The sequence below is a fragment of the Callithrix jacchus genome, chromosome 2, assembly GCF_049354715.1.
Source record: "Callithrix jacchus isolate 240 chromosome 2, calJac240_pri, whole genome shotgun sequence".
Taxonomy (NCBI): domain Eukaryota; kingdom Metazoa; phylum Chordata; class Mammalia; order Primates; family Cebidae; genus Callithrix; species Callithrix jacchus.
Genome location: NC_133503.1, coordinates 154026119 through 154049715, shown reverse-complemented (window position 1 = coordinate 154049715; position 23597 = coordinate 154026119). Strand labels below are relative to the sequence as shown.

Below are 23597 nucleotides of genomic sequence, written 5' to 3'. Positions count from 1 at the left end.
CCTGTTCTGTCTTGTCTGTGGGAGACGAGTTGCCTTTGATGCAAATTATTTGAGCCAGAAGAACATCTGTGGAACATCCCCTGATACATGAAGGTGAGTGCCAACTCATTTAGAAAAGTGATAGTTTGAATCATCTTTTTCTACTCTTTAAAAGTCTTTTTGTTTTCTTCATTATGGGTCATTATGGTCAATTTTGGGTCAGACCCATTACATAAATTTATCCTTGAACTGGTTGTTGATAGTTAAAGGAATCCAGTATTTTGGCAGGCAGTGTTTTAAAATGCTGAGATCAGAATGGCGAATCATGAGTGTTAGAGGTGAAGGATTGGGGAAAATATCTGAAAATAATGGATTTACCTTTCAGGAAACTCTAAGCTAGAGAAAATTAGAACTAGAGGATTCCGAAGAAAATCCTTGTGCGTACTGGTATTTCATGGCAAGGGAGCGCCGAGGGAGAGTAAATCACTAATAGCTTCCACATGATTTTAGTGGAAAGAGTCCAGGTTTAGAATAAGACAGTCATGAGTTTGAATCTCATTTACGCTGCTTACAAACTATTATTTTTGGATGACTTATATATCTCTTGGCCTCAGTTTCCATATCCGTAAACAAGAGATGAGTAATACAACCCCTACAGGGATTTTTAGAAGTACAGGATGTAATTTGTATAGTGTAGTTAGCACTTTGCAGGCTCTCACTGGTCCATCATGACAGTGCTTTGGCCAGTCTCACTGCTGGCTGTCTCAGAATGTTCTTTGAATGAAGGCAGCCCACAACCCAAATGGGTTTATAGGCTTTGAAACGGAATGTAGTCATCTGACAGCACATAATCTTCTCTTGGGCAATGTATATATAATCAATATCCTCATTCAAAAAGTAAGGATGTTATTGTTTTATTAGGTTGAAATTGCCATTATTGAACTGTTTTTGACTTCATAAAAATAGCAATTTCATTTGATTCAACATAAAACATAATGTAGAAATAAAATATAAAATATGCAGGCCAGGTGCTGTGGCTCACACTTGTAATCCCAACAGTTTGGGAGGCCAAGGCAGGTGGATCACCTGAGGTCAGGAGTTTGAGACCAGCCTGGCCATCATGGTGAAACCCTGCCTCTACTAAAAATTACCCACGCATGTTGGCAGGCACCTGTAGTCCCAGCTACTTGAGAGGCTGAGGCAGGAGGTTGCAGTGAACTGAGATGGCACCATTCTACTCTATCCTGGGAGAGACAGCGAGACTCCATCTCCAGAAAAAAATAAATCAATTAAAAATATAAAATATGCAAATATAAATAGTATCTGTCTCATTTACCCGAAAGGTGACAAGAATGTAAGGAGATAATAAACATGAAAGTGCTTGTGGTCAGGTGCAGTGGTTCATGCCTGCAGTCCCAGCACACTGGGAGGCCGAGACCAGCAGATCACAAGGTCAGGAGTTTGAGACCAGCCTGACCAACATGGTGAAACCCTGTGTCTACTAAAAATACAAAAATTAGCCAGGCATGGTGATGCACGCCTATAATCCCAGCTACTCAGGAGGCTGAGCCAGGAGAATCGCTTGAACCTGGAAGTTGGAGGTTGCAGTGAGCTGAGATCGCACCACTGCACTCCAGACTGGGGGACAGAGCAAGACTCCATCTCAAAAAAAAAAAAAAAAACAGAAAAAAGAAAGTGCTTGTAAATCTAAGGCCATTATTATTGTGACTATTATTATTACTGCAAGCTCCAAATAAACATTTAAAAGAGACTGAGAACAGACAACCCTTCTACTTCATCAGTGAAAGTAAAACTATAAAGCAAGTCCTGCCACTCTGTGAGGAATTCTGAGGGTGTGGTTGCGGGCGCCTGTAATTCTCACTACTCAGGAGGTGGGACAGGAGAATCACTTGAACTCTGGAGACGCAGGTTGCAGTGAGCGGAGATCACACCAATGCACTCCAGCCTGGGTGACAAGAATGAGACTCTGTCTCAAAAAAAAGTTTTTTTTTTAAAAAGGGAGGCTACTACTTTCTTTTAGGGAGGCTGGGCAGTGCATTGCTTGCTTTCTCCCTCACTGTGTTATGAGTCTACAGGTACTTGAACTTATAGCCATAGTCCTGGCTCTAGAAGTTACTCCCTCTCATTGCCATTTTTTCTTTTTTTAATTTCAGACAGAGTCTCCCTCTGCTGCCCATGCTGGAGTGCAGTGATATGATCATAGCTCACTGCAGCTTCACACTCCTGGCTTAAGCAATTATCTCACCTCAACCTCCCAAGTAGCTAGGACTACAGGTGTGCAACATGACACCCAGATGATTTAAAAAAAAATTTTTTTTAGAGATAGAGCCTTGCTATGTTGCCTAGGCTAGTCTTGAACTCCTTGTTTGCCATTCTTTAAAAACCCAGTTCTATACCATGAAAGATAGTGTTTGGCACAGAATGGTAATCAACAAATAATAGTTGAGTGAATGTATGAACAAATGAACCAAAGTAAGGCAAGCCCTGGGACAGTCACGTAGTGATGCATTGTTGTACAAGTGAAATGAGATGAAGCTTAGCATCCAGGACACAGCCTTGAGTGGGAGCTGAATGGCCAAGGAACAGCCTGTGAGGTGCATTTGATGGGCGATTGTGAGGGAGTAGATCAGCCACACTCTATTTCCTTTGCTTTGGTCCTGTGTGACAGGATGTAGGGAACAGGGATAATTTAACTTGCTGAAATGTGTAGCATCTCCCAGCAGAGGCAGCGGCTCCCCTTGCTTTCTTCTTCTCCCCCTGTTCCCGGCCACTGCTGATAGCCAGCAATAAGTGCTTGGACCTGTTTGCACTCATTCTACTCCAAACAGTAGCTGCTACTAGGTTTACATTTTTTTTGTTGTTGGTTTATTGTTATTGTTGCTGTTCGTTCGTTTGTTTGTAGACGGAGTCTTGCTCTGTAACTCAGGTTGAAGTGCAGTGGTACAACTTTGATCTCACTCCTGAGTAGCTGGGATTACAAGCTTGGGCTACCACGCACAGCTAATTTTTGTATTTTTCGTTGAGATGGGGTTTTGCCATACTGACCAGGCTGGTCTCAAACTCCTGACTTCAAGTGATCTGCCTGCCTTGACCTCCTAAAGTACTGGGATTGCACACGTGAGCCACTGCACGTGTCCTACATCTTTAAACATAGGACACCACTAGTTACTTAAGTGGCATCACTGTATATTCTAAGAGTCTAGTTTGGTATGGCGTATTTGTAGTGTTGTTGGAATATTTTAGAGCTCTGCTAAATGCTGACTCAAATGAGATCCCACCAACGTGAGACTGTTTCTAGGAAGTGACCCTGTTTTGAAGACCAGTTATTCAAAACTGCTGCATTTCAAAGTTAAGGCTGATGACTCAAGGATGCAGGAAATGGCTGATGGTTCTCCTGAAAAGCACAGCAGAATCTTTGGGAATTTCTTATGGACAAGATTTCGGGAGGCTGATTCACCTCACTTAAGGCTTCAAGAGACTGATATATTGAAACCAATGAGAAATCTTTCTAATGCCTGGAAGGTTCAGGGTCTCCTTCTGTTAAATTAGAGAGGGCATGATAGAATCAGAGCAATCAGAAAGGGGGATTTTGGGTTTTGAAGTATCTTTCATCAGGTTCATGGTGAGGTCTGCGGCTGCCCTGTCAGAGTCTATCACTCCAGTGACAGGAAATTTCATAATTTCCTTTCATAGATAGTACCGGATAAAAACTGCCAACTTCTGTCTTTGTTAACCATCACTGTTTTACCTTCTAAGTTGACCTCTCCTTACTGTTCTCAAAGTCTTTTGTTTAGGATATAATTAGTTGAGTAGATTCCTGCAACTAAATGACAATGAAGGTTTTCCAAATCTATCTCTCTGAGATCACACAGGTTTCTTTGGCTGGAGTCTTGAATGAACTCAAGCTTTTCAACTGCACATCTACCCACTGCAGATAACTAGGGTCACCTTGAACTCTCAACTGGACTTATTTCTAAGCTCCTGGGAGGCACCTCACCTTTTTTGCATTTTTTTTTCTTTTCTTTTTTTTTTTTTTGACACAGGATCTCACTTTGTTGCCCAGGCTGGAGTGCAGTGATGGGATCACAGTTCACTGCAGCCTCCATCTCCCAGGCTCAAGCCATCCTCCCATCTTAGCCTTCCAAACGGCTGAGACGACAGGCACATTCCACCATGCCTGGCTAATTTTTTTGTGTATTTTGTAAAGATGGGATTTTACCATGTTGCTCAGGCTGGTCTTGAACTCCTGACCTCGAGTGATCTGCCCACCTCAGCCTCCCAAAGTTCTGAGATTACAGGCGTGAGCCACTGCGCCCAGGCTTTGTTCACATTTTTTACCAGCAAGCAGTCCTTTTTGTGGTGGTTCTCTAGTGTGAGAGGAAAAAGTGGGAAAGGCTCTGGAGGATAAGCAAGCATTAGAATGAGAGATATGGCTTGTTGACTTCCCACACTCATTAGCTCATTTCTTTTCTTAGATACTCTTTGTGGTCATTGCACTACTGTAACTACAGCACTTACTATGTGATATAGGAGACTACTGTTCAGGCTTCTGTCTCTGCAAGTGGACTAGTGCCACCACCCCTGGCCTACATCTTTAAACATAGGACACCACTAGTTACATAAGTGGCATCACTGCATATTTCTGTTCAAACCTACTGCAGAAATATGACCTGAGAGTCTTCAGTAACAGTGGCTCACTCTGAAATTGGTAGTTTCCAAAATACTCCCTCCACCTTCTCCATCTTTCCCCCCTTCCCCTTGTTAAAAATCACTGAACTAGAATATGAGCTCTTTAAAGTCAGAGATGTGCTTTTCTTTGACTCCAAGCACCTAACACATGACTGGGACAGTGCTGCACGCATAGAAGAATGCCTGAGGTCACCAGTTTGTTTGCGAGAGGGTCAGGACCAGAACTCAGGCAATCTCTTTATTGTAAGGGAGTCAAGCAATAATTACTTAACTTAAAAGTATTTTAATATTTTATTAGACATTTAATATTGATAGGATTTTAAATGCAAAACCACTTGGCAGAATAACAGTTTTCATTTTAGCGTCCATAATTATTCATTGATTCACTTATTAAGAATGCCAGCATCAGCCGGGCGTGGTGGCTCATGCCTGTAATCCTAGCACTTTGGGAGGCCAAGGCAGGTGGATCACAAGGTCAAGAGGTCGAGCCCATCCTGGCCAACATGTTGAAACCTCGTCTCTACTAAAAATACAAAAATTAGCTGGGCGTGGTGGCACGTACCTGTAGTCCCAGCTACATGGGAGGCTGAGGCAGAATTGCTTGAACCCAGGAGGCAGAGGTTGCAGTGAGCCAAGATCGTGTCACTACATTCTAGCCTGGCGCCTGGCTACAGAACAAGACTCTGTCTCAAAGAAAAAGAAGAAAAAAAAAAAAAGAATGCCAGCATTTTGGCTTTGATAGTCTCTTAGCTTTTATAGTGTTCCTTTTTCATGTGCTTTTAGGACTTGTAAATAATGTGAGCTAAGATTAAAGGCATGTCTTCTGCCTAACAGATGGAGAAAATTAAAACAACATTCTGAATAATTAGACACAGATAAGAATATTCTTGGTGTTGTAATTATTTCTAAAGACACATTTTTTCTTCATTGGAAAATAAAAATGTTTTCCTTTGAGTTCTATATGCATTTAAATGAAAATGGCTATCTCTTGAGAGGAAAACTACTGCTACTGAGTGGTACTGGCACTCGCTGCTACGACCAGTCTTGTATTATTTCATCCCAGTGTTTTTATTAGTGTGGATCCAAGTTCTCACTCTGCTTTATTATCTTAGGCATTTCCAATTTAAGGATTTTAGCTGGTTTATATATGATAAAATGTTATCCCTCTAATTTTCTCCAGAAATGCTGGATGCACATTTTTCTAAAGTAATTTATAAAGAACGCTTTTCTTTTTCTTTCTGTAATGATCTGGCAGATGACAATGTAACATCATTTATTTTTCCTCAAATGCGTTTCTGGTTTTCCATTTGCTTTATTCTTAGACTATCTCACCATCTCATCTCATCTCAAATGAGACCAAGAGCCAGCAGCCTTTTTGTTCAATAAACAAGTAAATGCCACACATAGTATTATCTCCCAAGACCAGGCACTGCCTTAGATACCAAGGCTTCAGAGAGGAAGAAGAGAGGCTCCACTCTGGAGAAGGTCCCTGTATGTAGGGAAGCTGTCAGGTAAACTGCTGACCACCATTCTTGTGACAGATGCTGCAGAACACATGATACAGTGAGACATGGGGCACAAAGGAGGGACCAACTGGTCAACTCTGTGTGGGAGTTCAGAGAGGGTGTCTTAGGGAAGGAGAGCCTTGAGATGAGTCTGGAAAGATGATTAATTTGTTAGAAATAAGGGGAAGGGAGAACTGTGGGTATGCACAGAGCATGAAGATGTGACATAGCATGGTACTTGGGGAAACTGTGGATTGTTCCATTTGGCTGGAGGCAGAGTCCAGAAGATGGCCTCAGAGCTGCAGAGACTCACAGTGCATTATTCTTCTGGAGCATATCCTTGGAAGTTAGTGTACTTTTCATAAGACATGGTGGAGTGGACTATGGACGAAAGGAAAGCGTATTGTAATTGCAAAACTTTAAAATTCTGACTGGGATTGATGGAGTAATTGTGAAGGATTTAGGTGATGATAGTCAACAAAATAAAATAAAATAGAATCCTTCCCTCCCAAATCCCCAGATCTATTTGCCAATGGAAATACCTCTTTTGAAAAGAGGTATGAAGCAAAACACTTCTTGACTGATGTCACTTTCAGCTCTCTCCCCAGACTTCGCGTGTTAACCTGGGGATGATGTGGACCTGGGCACTGTGGCTGTTCCCTTTACTCTGCAAATTCAGCCTGGCAGGTATGTTGGCCTGGGCCCTTTTACAGATCATGTCATTATTCTTGCCTTCTTTGGACAACCATTGTTAACTTTAAAGGGACACCTGGATTATAGACATCCACAGATAGGAAAGGGGACTTGTGAACACCCTGAATGTGTGTGTGTGTGTGTATGTGTGTGTGCACATGCATGCAATTTCACATATACTCATGCATGTGCAAATGTGGTAAGTGGCTTATCATATTTTCAAAGGGAGACATGACCCCTAAAATGCTGAGATCCACTGTTTTATAATATAGTAGTCTTCCCTTATCTGTGGGGGAATATGTTCCAACACCCCCAGTGGATGCCTGAAAGTGTGGATAGTACCGAACCCTGTATATGCTATACTTTTTCCTTATCTGTCGGGGAATATGTTCCAACACCCCCAGTGGATGCCTGAAAGTGTGGATAGTACCGAACCCTGTATATGCTGTACTTTTTCCTTCACAATCATACCGATGATGAAGCTTAGGCATGTTTAGGCATGAAGAGATTAAAACAACAACTAACAATAAAGTAGAACCATTATAACAATTGACTATAACAAAAGTTAATTGAGGCTGGGCACAGTGGTTTACACCTGTAATCCCAGCACTTTAGAAGGCCGAGTTGGGCAGATTATTTGAGGTCAAGAGTTTGAGAGCAGCCTGGCCAACATGGTGCAACCCCATCTCTACTAAAAATATAAAAATTAACCGAGTGTGGTGGTGCATGCTTGTAATCCCAGCTACTTGGGAGGCTGAGATGGGAAGATCACTTGAATCCAGGAGGTGGAGGTTGCAGTGAGCTGAGATCATGCCATTGCACTCCAGCCTCAGCCAGAGTAAGACCCTGTCTCAAAAAAAAGTTATGTGAATATGCTCTCTCTCTCTCTCTCTCGATATCTCATTGTATGCACTCACCCATTTTCAGATGGCATTGATCACTGGTAACTGAAACCATAGAGAGTGAAACCACAGATAAGAGGGAACTACTGTAATAAGTGCTTATCTCTATAGTTTTTGTGTTGTTGTTATGGCTTCATATAATACACATACATAAATATAAAAATAAGCAGTTTTTATACTATTCACCATAAATTCCAAGGATATAAAGGGAAATAATGAAACAATATATTTCTATAGTGTTCCAACTCAAGACTACAGGCCTAATATCCATACAATAGCTTGTGGATATAAGATCGATTAGTGTGATTACATCTTATGTTTTAAAAAACATTCAGAGTAGAGGCACTGGTCTGGTAGTAAGAAGATGGAGAAGGTATCATGCAGTGTATTTGTGTGCTTGGGCTTCCATAACAAAACGCCTCAGCCTGGGTGGCTTAAGCAACAGAAATATATTTTCTCACAGTTCTGGAGGCTGGAAGTCCATTGTCAAGGTGGCAGCAGGGCTAATTTGTAGGTGGCCATCCTCTTGCTGCCTCTTTACATGGTTGTCCCTCTGTGCCGGCACATCTCCTTCTTCTAAGGATGCCAGTGAAATTGGATTAGGGCCCAACATAATGGTCTCATTTTAACTTACTTACCTCTTTAAGAGCCTGTCTCCAAAGAGTCACATTTTGAGGTACTGGGATTAGGGCTTCATTATATGAATTTTGGAAAGACATAATTTAGCCCATAACATGTAGTATTTGGGGTCACCAAGAGAACAGTCATGACCCAGAGATAATGAGAATGCCTTCGGACTTCTGACCTGGCATGGCCTGCTTTAGCCCCCTGGGATTACACCTGTGGCACTCAGGTGCTCGATAGACCAGGGGTCTCCAACCCCCAGGCTGCGGACTGGTACAGGTTTGTGGCCTGTTGGGAACTGGGCCACCCAGCAGGAGATGAGTTGCAGGAGAGCCAAAGTTACTATCTGAGCTCCGTCAGCTCAGGAGCAGCATTAGATTCTCATCAGACTATGAATCCTATTGTGAACTGTGCATGTGAGGGATCTATTAATAGCTTGCATGCTCCCTATGAGAATCTAATGCCTGATGATCTGAGGTGGAAGTTTCATCCCGAAACCATCTGTCCCCCAGGTCCATGGAAAAATTAACTTCCATAAAACTGCTCCCTGGTGCCAGAAAGGTAGGGGCCTGCTGTGACAGACAATAGATGCTACAGGTGGGCAGGACTGTTGCTCTTCCTCTCGTCAGCACATGCTCACAGTCATCCAATCTAAACTTCTAATTACAGATACTGTGGCTCCTATGAAGTCATCCTTATTCTCAATTTGTCTTTTTCTGTCTTCTATCTCTGTTTCCACTCTTCTTATGCTGTATATATGCCAGCTCCTACAACACTGGTTCCAATGTCCACCATTCTTCCCATCTAGAATACCTTCCGCTTGGTCCTGCTCAGCCTTGCTCTTCTTCTATATCAAGATATTTTTCAAAACACTGACTCTGCAACAGCACCAAAGTGACATGAACATAGAGGGAAGAGGGGAGATGGGGAACATCTTTATAATTTTGCAAAATGTTCCTCTTGCATATGAGAAATTCTCTGATTAGAACAATTTCCCAATTTTCCTTAGAGGAAAGTCATGAATGTTTTTTCCCTTATTTCTAGAAATAGGGGAATATTTCTGTGGTTTGTATTTTCAGGGTGTAGGGAGAGATAGAGGGGAGTGACCAGCAAACCTAACCTTCAGTTGTTTGTGTTTTTATTTAAAAAAATTCTATTTTGAATAATTTTAGATTTATAGAAAAATTGTGAAAATAACATGGAGAGTTCCTTTCTACCCTCATCCAGTTTCTTCATTGTTAATATCTTATAATACTATAATACATTTGCCAAAACTAAGAAACTGATGTTGGCACATTACCATTGAATGAATTCCATATTTTATTTGGACTTTGCTAGTTTTTTCCATGAATGACTTTTTTTTTCTATTCCGGGATCCAATTTAGAGACCATATTGCATTGAATTGTCATGTCTCCCAGGTCTCTGCTGGTCTGTGACAGGTTCTTAGTTTTTCCTTAGTATTCATGAACTTGGTAGTCTTGAGGAGTACTGACAAGTATTTCTGTGTTTTTGGGGAAAACACAACAGAGGTGAAGTGTTCTCCATTGCTCGATCATGATTTTACCCATGTTTGTGACAATCTTCTGTTGGAGAGTTGAATAAGAATTAAATTGGTACACTGGTTGCCAACAAGGAGGAAGGGAGGACAACAGATGTGTAGGCTCAACCAGCCAAGGCAGTTCTAGTACACAGAGCCAAGGTCATTCAGATATGTGGAATCACTCCAGGTAACTGACACTGGAAATGGAAAAGAAAAGCATGAAAGTAGAAGTGATTGTTGATTTGGTTCAATTTTATTGCAGTTCCCCTCAACTCCCTGATCTGTGATCAGATGAATCTGAAATCCTCATACGCAGAATTAAAAGGTCATGAGGACACAAAACCAGGGAAAACTACTGTTAAATTCTTCCTCCAAGTGTGAGATTGCTGGATTTTCAGAGCAGGTTATATTGATACTAGTCAGGGAAAGTTGTTTATGCTGTAATAATAAATAAGCCTAAAATATTAGTATTTAAAACAGCAAACTACATGTCCATCACAGGTAAGTAGGGACCCAGGCTGGTGGGGTTCCACCGTCCTCAGACACACCATGTCAGCATGTGTGTTCAAGGTGTGCAGTGGCAGGAGGAGGAGAGAGAAGAGAGTCACGCACCAGCACATGAACATTTCCTCTCACATGGCAAAGGCCAAGGCAAATCCCATGGCCACCCTATTGATGAGCACTGGAAATATTGGTGAGCATTCATTTTATCTACCACAAATCTCTTCTGTAGCACCCATATCAAGAGAGCCTTTGTAAGACTACTGCTCTCTCTCACCATGTGCCAACCAGTAAGGGAAAAACCAAATGTAGTCTCATAAAAACAGCCTCAGTTGAGTGGAAAATCATTTTTGGAACCACTTACTCTTCAGATGGTGGCTCCAAAAATGATTGACACCCGGTGACACTTAATGGTTCTGAAAAACAGATATTTGACTCTCTTTTTCACTTATGGCTTCTGATGTATGATAACCAAAGCTTTTGAAGAAGCTAAGGAGAGATATTTAAGGAAGAACAGGAAAGAGCAGGATTCACTTAGGTTTGACCAGGGTGTATTTAGATCCATGAGGATCTGTTTCACACTGATATCTTAGTGGCTGGCTTTGGATTCAGCCAACACAAGGGAGAGCAAGAATGAAAAAGAAATAAAATAAAATACTACTTCAGGAGGCCGTAATGAGAATAGTATAACACTGCCAGACTTCAAACTATCCTACAAGGCTACAGTAATCGAAACAGCATTGAACTGTATGAAAACAGAGACATAGACCAATGAAACAGAACAGAGACCTCAGAGGCAACGCCACATGTCTACAACCATCTGATCTTCAACAAACCTGACAAAAACAAGCAATAGGGAGAGACTCCATGTTTAATAAATAGTGTTGGAAAAACTGGCTAGCAATGTGCAGAAAGCAGAAGCTGGACTCCTTCCTGTCACCCTCTACTAAAATTAACTCCAGATGGATTAAAGATTTAAGCATAAAACCTAACACCATAAAAACACTAGAATAAAACATAGGCAAAACCATCCAGTACATAGGCATAGGCAAGGACTTCATGACTAAAACACCAAAAGCAATGGCAACAAAAGCCAAGATAGACAAATGGGATCTAATGAAACTCCATAGCTTCTGTACAGCAAAAGAAACCACCATTAGAGCGAACTGGCAACCAACAGAATGGGAAAAAATTTTTGCAATCTACCCATCTGACAAAGGGCTAATATCCAGAATCTATAAAGGACTCAAACAGATACACAAGAAAAAAACAAATAAGCCCATTCAAAAGTTGGCAAAGGATATGAACAGACACTTTTCAAAAGAAGACATATATGAGGCCAACAAACATATAAAAAATGCTCATAATCACTGGTCATTAGAGAAATGCAAATCAAAACCACATTGAGATACCATCTCACACCAGTTAAAATGATGATTATTAAAAAATCTGGAGACAACAGATGCTGAAGAGGATGTGGAGAAATAGGAACAATTCTACACTTTTGGTGGGAGTGTAAAGTAGTTCAACCATTGTGGAAGACAGTGTGGCAATTTCTCAAGGATCTAGAAATAGAAATTTCATTTGACCCAGCAATCCCATTAGTGGGTATATATCCAAAGAACTATAAATCGTTCTACTATAAAGACACATGCACACATATATTCATTGCAGCATTGTTTACAATAGCAAAGACCTGGAACCAACCCAAATGCCCATCAATGATAGACTGGACAAAGAATATGTGGCACATATACACCATGGAATACTATGCAGCCATAAAAAATGATGCGTTCTTATCCTTTATAGGGACTTGAATTAATCTGGAAACCATCATTCTCAGCAAACTGATACAAGAACAAAAAACCAAATACCACATGTTCTCACTCTTAGGTGGGTGTTGAGCAATGAGAACACCTGGACTCAGGGAGAGGAGCATCACACACTGGGGACAGTTGGGGGGGCTCCGGAAGAGACAGCAGGAGGTGGGGAGGGTGGGGAGCATGAAGAGGGATAACATGGGGAGAAATGCCAGATATAGTATGCACCTAAAGTAAAATTTTAAAAAAAGACTAAGACTATTCTGGGGAACAGGGACGAGCTTCTTGTTTCCTTGTTCTCTGGACAGGAATCAACTTTGGAATCCTCCTGCCAGTTAGTGTGACGAGTATGAGCGAAATGGGGATGGAGCAGGCTACCCCTGTGTGCATATTTTTAAGAAACTTGGCCAGAGACTAAGGATAGACCCACATATATACACACAGACACACACACTCCATACAACCATACATACTGCACGTATACATCACACACACCACGCCCACACCATAAACATACCACACACACCGCACTACACACATACACACTATAATCATGTCACACATACCACACACACCACACATGTAACACATACCACACAAACACACCAACACACACTCCAGCAGACACACACTATACATGCATTATAAATACATCACAGGCTGGGCATAGTGGCTCATGCCTGTAATCCCAGCACTTTCAGAGGCTGAGGCGAGGAGATAACAAGGTCAGGAGTTCAAGACCAGCCTGGCCAATATGGTGAAACCCTGTCTCTACTAAAAATACAAAAATCAGCCCAGCATGGTGGTGGGTGCCTGTAGTCTCAGCTACTTGAGGAGCTGAAGCAGGGAAATCGCTTGAACCCAGAAGGCGGAGGTTGCAGTAAGCCGAGATCACACCACTGCACTCTACCCTGGGAGACTCCATCTCGAAAATAAATAAATTTAAAAATTTTATCACATCTGTAATCCCAGCACTTTGGGAAGCTGAGGTGGGCGGATCACGAGGTCAAGAGATCAAGACCATCCAGGACAACATGGTGAAACCCCATCTCTACTAAAAAATACAAAAAATTAGCTGAGTGTGGTGCTGCGCACCTGTAGTCCCAGTTACTAAGGAGGCTGAGGCAGGAGAATTGCTTGAACCTGGGAGGCAGAGTTTGCAGTGAGCCAAGATTGCACCACTGCACTCCAGCCTGATGCCTGGTGACAGAGCGAGACTCTGTCTCAAAATAAATTAATTAATTAATTTAAAATTTTTGAAAAAACATCATACACACTGCACATATACCACACATATACTGCACATATCCTGCACATGCTACATACACATACCACATACACGGTACATACATATCACACACACATACCATTCACACATATACTATGCACATACTACCCATACCACACACACATCACATACATATTATACACATTACATGCACACCGCACACTACACACACATCCCATACACACACACACATACACATGCACCTTACATGCACTGCCCTTATCTGTGAGCCACGGAGACAGACTGAGTGGGCCAGTGTGTGAGTTATTCCACCTGGGTGTTGTACACTAACCCGTGGTTTACCCCTTGGAGGACTTTGCACATTCCTCCTGACAGTTGGGAGGCATGGGGTTTCTTAACATTTGCTTGCTTACCACAAACATCCCCAGAGAGGATTCCAAGCTGTGTGGGCTCTTTGAGGAATGCTAATGGTGTAGTGTTCAATCTCTATGTAACGTGCAGTATTATTTGATTCAGATCCAGTTAACTTTGGTCTGGAAATCACTGCCTTTGTCATGGTTTTCAGTGTGCAAGTAGCAAAGATAGAAAGCCTTTGAACTGCTTGTTGGATGGGTGCTATGAGAGCCAGGTTCATGTGCAGGACTAGGAGGAAGGCAGCTTCTCTAGAGAGAGCTAGAAATGTCACAACAGGAAGCCACCTAGCTCTGCCTCACCCTCATTTGTCATTCTCAGTGGCTCCTTTACCCATATAGACAAAGCTCAGTTCATAGACCAAATACATGAATGTATATACAAACACACACATGTACAGCCCTTTTAAAATTCCAAACTTAAAACAACGAATGCCATCCTTTCTGGAACCGCTTTACGCCACCTTCTTGTTATAGGGTAATACCTCTGACAGAGTGGAAACATATATAATATTATTCATATGTGCAGAGAAATAGAACGTTCCTATTTTCTATGATCAAACAAATCAATTTCAAAAGTCCCCCACCACTGGACAGTTAAGCAAGGGTGAAGAAGAGGAGGGTATGGGTAGCACTTAAATTTGTTAACATTGTGTCATTGCTTCTGGTAGGTGTCTTTGGCTAACTCAGTCTCTTGGGGGTTCCTCCCTCTGCTTCTCTTTAAGATGGTGTCTAAATATATGCGCAAGGTTTACATGACTGCAGTCTTGGTAAGGGCCTCTGGATCCATGGGAGCAAGTCCCCCTGTTGTTCTCTATCTCCCCTGAACTGTCTGGTGTGGTCTGACCCCCCTCTGCCATCTGCCATGGAACAGCTGGCTTTGCCCGTGCTTTGGGCCACCATACCAATGCCTCCTCCTGAAGCTTATGCTCCATTTGTTTGCTGGTAGTTCTGAAGTTCCTCTGTGTATGGAAGCTGCTTCATCTTAATCCCAGGCCTGCTTCAGTCTCATGGCTGTATCCTCACCCCACTCTTTGAGGGCACAGGGAAAGTTCTGGACCCCTGTGTGCTACATTCACCTGCATGGAGCTCGCCTGAAGAGCTGCAACAGGCCACCTTCTGCCAGCACATTGTTAGGACTTCCATGCCACCACAGAGTTGGTGCTTAGTGGAACATGAGGCTTCCCCTAGACTAGTGGTCCCCACCCTTTTTGGCACCAGGGACTGGTTGGTTTCATGGAAGACAACTTTTCCATGGACAGGGGGTTGGGTTTAGAGTCGGGGGATGGTTTTGGGATGAAACTGTTATACCTCAGATTATCAGGCATTAGTTAGTTTCTCATAAGGAGCAAGCAAACTCTGCCATGTGCAATTCACAGTAGGATTCAGCTCCTATGAGAATCTAATGGTGCTGCTGTTCTGAGGCAGCAGAGCTCAGGCCGTAAAGCTTGCTCACCTGCTGCTCACCTCATGCTATGTGGCCCAGTTCCTAACAAGCCATGGACCCATACCTTGCCCAGCGGTTGAGGAACCCTGCTAGATTACAGCCTGGCAACCTCCCCAGGCTTGCTGTACCTGGTGAAATAGGCTACCAGCCAGATGACCTTGGTGCATGAGACCCATCCACATGTTTATACCGCTCTATCAAGAACACTGACATCAGAATTCTTTGCTCTACCTTCCTTTCATTCCCTCCCATCCCTGCCCTTATACTTACTTGTTAAAAATGATCAACTTTTTCCTACTTTTTGTCTGCTAGAGACTTTCTTCCTAGGAAGCACTAGAGCTTCCTTTGATATGTAAAGGTAATTTAGGAAGTTGCCCTCCTCTCTCAAAACTGCCTGCTTCTTAAGACTGTGGCCTTGCCAAAGGCTCAACAAAGAAGCAAGTATAAGCCTCAGAGCTGAACATGGCCCTTAGTCTAAAACTGCTCTTAGTTTTTAGGGGTGTGTGTGTGTGTGTGTGTGTGTGTGTGTGTGTGTTTATGATCAACCCCTTGGTCATCTAGTGAAGCCATGGGCTAATTCTCAAAACAATGTTTGTAAATACATAAAATAAATAGAATTATAAAGGAACCAAAATATACTGAAATGAAATCATCAAAATATTAAAGAAACAAATTTGTGATCTGGTAATATGTGGTCTTCTTTATTAACACATTAAATAAGAAGACTTAATAATTGCCTTAAGTCTACTACTAATAATTATTTTAATTCAGAAATAGTGATAATATTTTTCATATTTGTATTAGTCTATTTTCATGCTGCTGATAAAGATATACCCAGGACTGGGAAGAAAAATAGGTTTAATTGGACTTATAGTTCCACATGGCTAGGGAGGCCTCAGAACCATGGTGGCAGGTAAAAGGCACTTCTTACATGGCAACAGCAAGAGAAAATGAGAAAGAAGTAAAAGTGCAAAGCCTTGATAAACCCATCAGATCTCGTGAGACTTATTCACTATCAGGAGAATAGCACAGGAAAAATCGGCCCCCATGCTTCAGTTACCTTTCCCTGGCTCCCTCCCATAACACGTGGTAATTCTGGAAGATACAATTCAAGTTGAGATTTGTGTGGGAACACAGCTAAACCATGTAAGTATTTTAAGGTATCTGCAGCAATCAAAATATGATATGAAAATATTTGTGACTTATAATGGTGACAAAGTCACAGGCTATGACACTATTACTGTAGTTTGTTGATTGCATTTATGATGGAAGGAAATTCTAAATTTCACCAGTAGATTAGTGGAAAAGATGTAAATTTTCCCCATTTAAGTTCACAGACCCCTGAATTCTACGCATAGACCCCTTAAAGGTCTAGGTCCCTGTTCTAGAGGGTAGTGTCTGGTTTCCCTATGGAAGTGCGGATGCTATGGGGTGGGAAGCTATCAGGAGCAAGATTTATAAGATATGAAGATACAGTTGAAGCTATTTCATAAATTTTTCCATTGTATGATCTTCTGGAAAAGAAAACTGTTGATACACATGGTTGAAGCGTGGCATGGTTGTATCTCTTGCTTATGCTCTCGTCATCTGTTACCTGTGGATTATCCAGAATGATGCTACCATTTGATGCTTTACTGAGTATATCACAAATACTTTATATTTACTTGGTGTTTTTAAAATGCTTGCTTCTCAAATGTTACTTTTAAGTAAGATTGTAAAAAATGATTTCTTAAAAAGTAGAAATCTAGGCCGGGCATGGTGGCTGACACCTGTAATCCTAGCACTTTGGGAGGCCGAGGGGGGCAGATCATGAGGTCAGGAGATTGAGACCATCCTGGCTAACATGGTGAAACCCCGTCTCTACTAAAAATACAAAAAATTAGCCGGGTATGGTGGCACGCGCCTGTAGTCCCTACTACCCAGGAGGCTGAAGCAGCAGAATCGTTTGGACCCAGGAGGCGGAGGTTGCAGTGAACCGAGATTGCACCACTGCACTCCAGCCTGGGTGGCAAAGCGAGACTCCATCTCCAAAAAAAAAAAAGTAGAAATCTAGCTCTTCAAAGGGAATAATTAAAGAAATGAAGTTAGATTCTTACCATCAAACCTGACTGGGAGAACCCATTACACCTAGCAAGTAACCAAAAAAATCTAGCTTTTGATCAGCTTATTTTCCATTAAAATGTTCAATGTGGGCAATATTTATTGTGTACTGAAATTTTTGTGTTTGTGTGTGTTTTTTTTTGTTTTTTCTTTAGCTCTGCCTGCTAAGCCTGAGAACATTTCTTGTGTCTACTACTATAGGAAAAATTTAACTTGCACTTGGAGTCCAGGAGAGGAAACCACTTATACCCAGTACACAGTTAGGAGAACTTAGTAAGTACAGAAGCTTGTGTTTTACCATTGGGGCCATGGGGGAGGCAGAGGCTCCTGATTCATTCATGATTCACATCGCATATGAAGTAAAAAGTTTCCTCGATGACAGCTTCTGGGTGACCACTGTGTGCATCCAGTGGCTTGTGGATCTGCAGCTGCAGAGGGAAGGGAGGAGGCAAAGCCAATGGTGACCTCCTCCTGGATTCCCCATTGGCTGAGATCAGTCACCAGTTATAAGCACAGTGGAAAAATCTGTTTATTTACTACACCCAGCTATACCCTGCCTCTTTCCAGAATGTGTTATAACGCTGTTCATTCTTTCCGGATCCGGATATAGTATACAGGGTTGTAAAGCCAGAACTAAGAGGTGATTGACCATGGTCTGCCACTAACTTGCTATGTGACCTCTGTCAAACAGTATTCCACAGGACAATGATTCCCCATTTTTTTTCACTATCTTAACCATCCCTCTTTATTCCAATTCTGTAGAATGAACATTTTATAGTTTTTAGTTATAATTCTAATCAAAAGCTAGATGTTTTAAGTGAATATTTGCAGGTTAATTTTTTTTTTTTAGACAATCTCACTCTTGCCCAGGCTGGAGTGCAGTGGTGTAATCTCAGCTCACTGCAACTTCCACCTCCCAGGTTCAAGATATTCTCCTGTCTCAGCCTTCCAGGTAGTTGGAATTACATGTGCACACCATTATGTCTGGCCAACTTTTATATTTTTAGTAGAGACAGGGTTTCACCATGTTGGCCAGGCTGGTCTCGAACTCCTGATTTCTAATGATCCACCCACCTCAGCCTCCCAAAGTGCTGGGATTACAGACGCGAGCCACTGTGCCCATCCTTTTTTAACAAAAATTTTGAGCATAGCTCATTACTTCCTTCCTGTGAAAAATGAATAAGGGGGCCCATGTTGGGAAGCATTGTAAGATTATCTTTTTAGCCTTTTCATTTCAAAACAGTCTGTGATTCTAAATTCTTTGTTTTTAAGCAAAATCTCATGTTGCAAGGGAAGTTCACTTTATGTTTTACAGTGGAATAAATGAAAAAAACAAGCAGTATTCTCTGCAGCACTGATATAGTTACAAGGACCTATGTCGGAGAGATGCTTTAAAACAGGAATCAGCAAACTTTTCCTGTAAAGGGCCAGATGGTAAATATAATAATATTTAGAAGGAGATTGGTCCCTGTCAAAACTTTTCAACACTGCTGTTACAGCATTCACCCAGCCATAGGCAATATGTAAACCAATGGGTGTGGCTGCTTTCCAATAAAACTTCATCCATGGACACTGAAATGTGAGTTTCAAATAATTTTCACATGTCCTAAACTATTTTTCTTTGTTTTATTTATTTTTCAACCATTAACAACATGTAAATAGTTTTAAGCCTGCAGGCTGTGCAAGAACAAGAGATGGGCTATATTTGACCTCAGGCTGTCATTTGCTCATCCCCGTTTTAGAAAATAAGAATGATAAAGATGCAATAGCTCATAATCCAAATGACTTTTCTTCCAGATTTGTCAGTTCTAGTCCTAGTGTTGAATATCAATTACTAGTAGAATGAGAATCTGGGTACCTGGTTTACTCCTATTTTTCTGTTTTATAGAGACATTTCCCCCTTTCCTCCATGTTTCCCTTTGGGTTGTCATTATTGTCACCAGTTGGCTTTAGAGAAATAGAAAACCCCTGGGTGTTCCACCAGGCCTATACCCAGCTCCCCTTGATGGCCTCAGGCCATCCAGAACTCCTAAGTTTCTTGCATTTTTGTGAGTTTATCACCAGAGTATCTCTTCCAAGCAAAGTGGAAGGGTTTCCTCATGGATGGCCAACCTGGAAGCCCTTTACAGTGGATCATGGAATAAACCAAAAACCTTCTGCTGTCCAGAAACAGTAGGAAAGAATTTTCCCTGGGGGGGAAAAAGGAGGATTTGGGGATGCCGTCATGGAGGTAGTGATTTTTAAACTGAGGCTCAAAGGATGTCTAGAGGCGTGGAAAACGAGAGAAAGGCTGTTTCTCAAAGGTCACAGCATGAATAAATGCAGAAATATTCAACTACAATAATAGTAATAATAACAGCTCACATTTATTGTCTCTGTGCTGGACATTCTAAAAGTGCCTTATGCGTACTAGCTTATTTCATCCTTACAACTCTATGCTATCGATATATTACTGTCCTTGTTTTACGAATGAAAAAACTAAGGCAGACAGGTTAAAGAACTTGCCCAAGTCACACAGTTAATAGGTGCAAAGCCAAGATTCAAACCTGGTCTGATTCTAGAACCTGTGCTTATGACCAAGACACGCTGCCCTGGAGGCCATTTTTATGCTGTAAAATAACCATCAACCACTCTTGAGGCCCTTTCTAGTTTCAAAATGCCATGATTCTATGTGTCTAAGCTCCAATTCCTTCCCACACACCAGCAAACCCTGGTACTTTGCAAGGTGGGCCTTCTTTTCTGTTCTCAGTCTGCTTTATCTCCTCCACAGTCCCCAGAACCATGTGAACCAGAACTGGAACCACCCAACAATTTTTACTAATATGTGTGTTTGTTTTTGTTAAGTTACAACTTGATATTGTCTATCATTTGTTTTAAAGAATTTTCTGAAAACAGTATATACCAATGTTCAAAAATTCAACCTGAAAAATTATAAAGAATGTAAAAAGTTACCCAGAACCCACACCGCCAAAGGTGACAGCTTGAACATTTTGATCTCTCTAGATATCTCCAAAAATAGTTATGTAAATATCTATATGTTTATGTAACTGTGATCATTCCATATATGATATGCATCCTACTTTTGTTCACCAGCAGTAGGTGCATCTTTCCATACCAATAAATACAGTCTATTAAAAACCATCATTTTAAATTCAATTTATGTATCTGCCATAATTTATTTAACAAATAAAAATTCATATATATGAATAAATTTTTTATATACATTTGTAAAAGAATAAATTTTTAAGGCTAGAATCTGGAGTTTTCTGGGGCCTACTCATGATTTCTTGCCAATAGGACATGCATTGCTGCTGTAGCTTTTCATGGCTTACAGGGATCTAAAGAGGTTTTTATGGCTCCTGAAGCATCTCAACTGGTTGAAAACAGGTAACCTTTACCTTTCCTTGGAGATGAAAAAGGAATTTGGAAAGAGGATAACCAAGTATCCTGGACTATGCAATTCTCAAGAGAAACCCAGAGTAAAACTAACAAATACTGCTTAATACATTAAGTATGGCTATGTTTCCAAACCATTGTACTAAATTCATGTTGAATCACTTTTTCCTTCAAAGCTCTTATGGAAGAAAGCATGATAATTGTACAACCAATAGTTCTGCAAGTGAAAATCGTGCTTCGTGCTCTTTTTTCCTTCCAAGAATAACGAACCCAGATAATTGTACCATTGAGGTGGAAGCTCAAAATGCAGATGGTGTAATTACATCTGATATGACATATTGGCATTTAGAGGGCATAGGTAAGTGTTATTTGATATTCTTATATACTCTTTTTTTCCTGCATTTTAGGTTTTGGGGTGCATGTGCAGAACATGCAAGATAGTTGCATAGGTACACACATAGCAGTGTGATTTGCTGTCTTCCTCCCCTTCACCCACATTTGGCATTTCTCCCCATGCTATCCCTCCCCAGCTCCCCCTCTCACTGTCCCTCCCCTATTGCCCCCAATAGACCCCAGTGTGTAGTGCTCCCCTCCCTATGTCCATGTGTTCTCATTGTTCATCACCCGCCTATGAGAGAGAATATGTGGTATTTCATTTTCTGTTCTTGTGTCAGTTTGCTGAGAATGATGTTCTCCAGAATCATCCATGTCCCTACAAAGGACACAAACTCATAGTTTTTGATTGCTGCATAATATTCCACGGTGTATATGTGCCACATTTTCCCAGTCCAGTCTATCATCAATGGGCGTTTGGGTTGGTTCCAGGTATTTGCTGTTGTAAACAGTGCTGCAATAAATATTAGTGTGCATGTGTCCTTATAGTAGAACGATTTATAGTCCTTTGGATATATACCCAGGAATGGGATTGATGGGTCAAATGGAATTTCTATTTCTAAGGCCTTGAGGAATCGCCACACTGTCTCCCACAATGGTTGAACTAATTTACACTCCCACCAGCAGTGTAAAAGTGTTCCTATTTCTCCACATCCTCTCCAGTATCTGTTGTCTTCAGATTTTTAATGATTGCCATTCTAACTGGCATGAGATGGCATCTCAATGTAGTTTTCACTTGCATGTCTCTGATGACCAGTGATGATGAACATTTTTTCATATATTTGTTGGACTCATGTATGTCTTCTTTTGTAAAGTGTCTGTTCATATCCTTTGCCCATTTTTGAATGGGCTTGTTTTTTTCTTGTAAATCTGTTTTAGTTCTTTGTAAATTCTGGATATCAGTCCTTTGTCAGATGGGTAAACACCAAAAATGTTTTCCCACTCTGTTAGTTGCCAATTCACTCTAATGACTATTTCTTTTGCCGTGCAGAAGCTGTGCAGTTTGATTAGGTCCCATTTGTCTACGTTGGGTTTTGCTGCCAATGCTTTTTGTGTTTTGGTCATGAAGTCCTTGCCTACTCCTATATCCAGAATGGTTTTGCCTAGATTTTCTTCTAGGGTTTTTATGGTGCCAGGTCTTATGTTTAAGTCTTTAATCCATCTGGAGTTAATTTTAGTGTAAGGTGTCAGGAAGAGGTCCAGTTTCTGTTTTCTGCACATGGCTAGCCAGTTTTCCCAACACCATTTGTTAAACAGGGAATCCTTTTCCCCATTGCTTGTTTTTGTCAGGTTTATCAAAGGTTGTAGATATGTTGTGTTGTCTCCGATGCCTCTCTTCTGTTCCATTGGTCTATATCTGTGTTCTGGTACCAGTACCATGCTGTTTTGATTACTGTAGCCTTGTAGTATAGTTTGAAGTCCGGGAGTGTGATGCCTCCTGCTGTGTTCTTTTTGCTTAGAATTGACTTGGCTATGTGGGCTCTCTTTTGGTTCCATATGAAGTTCAAGGGGGTTTTTTCCAGTTCTGTGAAGAAAGTCAATGGTAGCTTGATGGGGATAGCGTTGAGTCTGTAAATTACTTTGGGCAGTATGGCCATTTTCACAATATCGATTCTTCCTAACCATGAACATGGAATGTTTCTCCATCTGTTTGTGTCCTCTCTTATTTCATTGAGCAGTGGTTTGTAGTTCTCCTTGAAGAGGTCCCTTACGTTCCTTGTTAGTTGTATTCCTAGGTATTTTTTCTCTTTGTAGCAATTGTGAATGGCAGTTCATTCTTGATTTGGCTCTCTTTAAGTCAGTTATTGGTGTATAGGAATGCTTGTGATTTTTGCACATTGATTTTATATCCTGAGACTTTGCTGAAGTTGCTTATCAGTTTCAGGAGTTTTTGGGCTGAGACGATGAGGTCTTCTAGATATACTATCATGTCGTTTGCAAATAGAGACACTTTGGCTTCCTCCTTTCCTATTTGAATACCCTTTATTTCTTTTTCTTGCCTGATTGCTCTGGCTAGAACTTCCAGTACTATATTGAATAGGAGTGGTGACAGAGGGCATCCTTGTCTAGTGCCAGATTTCAGAGGGAATGCTTCCAGTTTTCGCCCATTCAGTATGATATTGGCTGTTGGTTTGTCGTATATAGCTTTTATTATTTTGTGATATGTTCCAGCAATACTGAGTTTATTGAGGGTTTTTAGCATAAAGGGCTCTTGAATTTTATCAAAGGCCTTCTCTGCATCAATTGAGATAATCATGTGGTTTTTGTTTTTGGTTCTGTTTATGTGGTGAATTATGTTTATAGACTTGCATATGTTGAACCAGCCT

At 41.2% G+C, this 23597-nt stretch overlaps 1 protein-coding gene across 1 annotated transcript in view; it reads left to right on the top strand.

Annotated features, from left to right (window-relative positions):
* Positions 1-23597, top strand: part of IL31RA (interleukin 31 receptor A) — a 64872-nt gene continuing 41275 nt past the window's right edge. The window contains 4 exon segments of the mRNA XM_054252248.2: positions 1-93; positions 6791-6881; positions 17637-17754; positions 21054-21235. Of these exon segments, the coding sequence (XP_054108223.2) occupies positions 88-93; positions 6791-6881; positions 17637-17754; positions 21054-21235 (397 nt within the window). The 5' untranslated portion in view covers positions 1-87.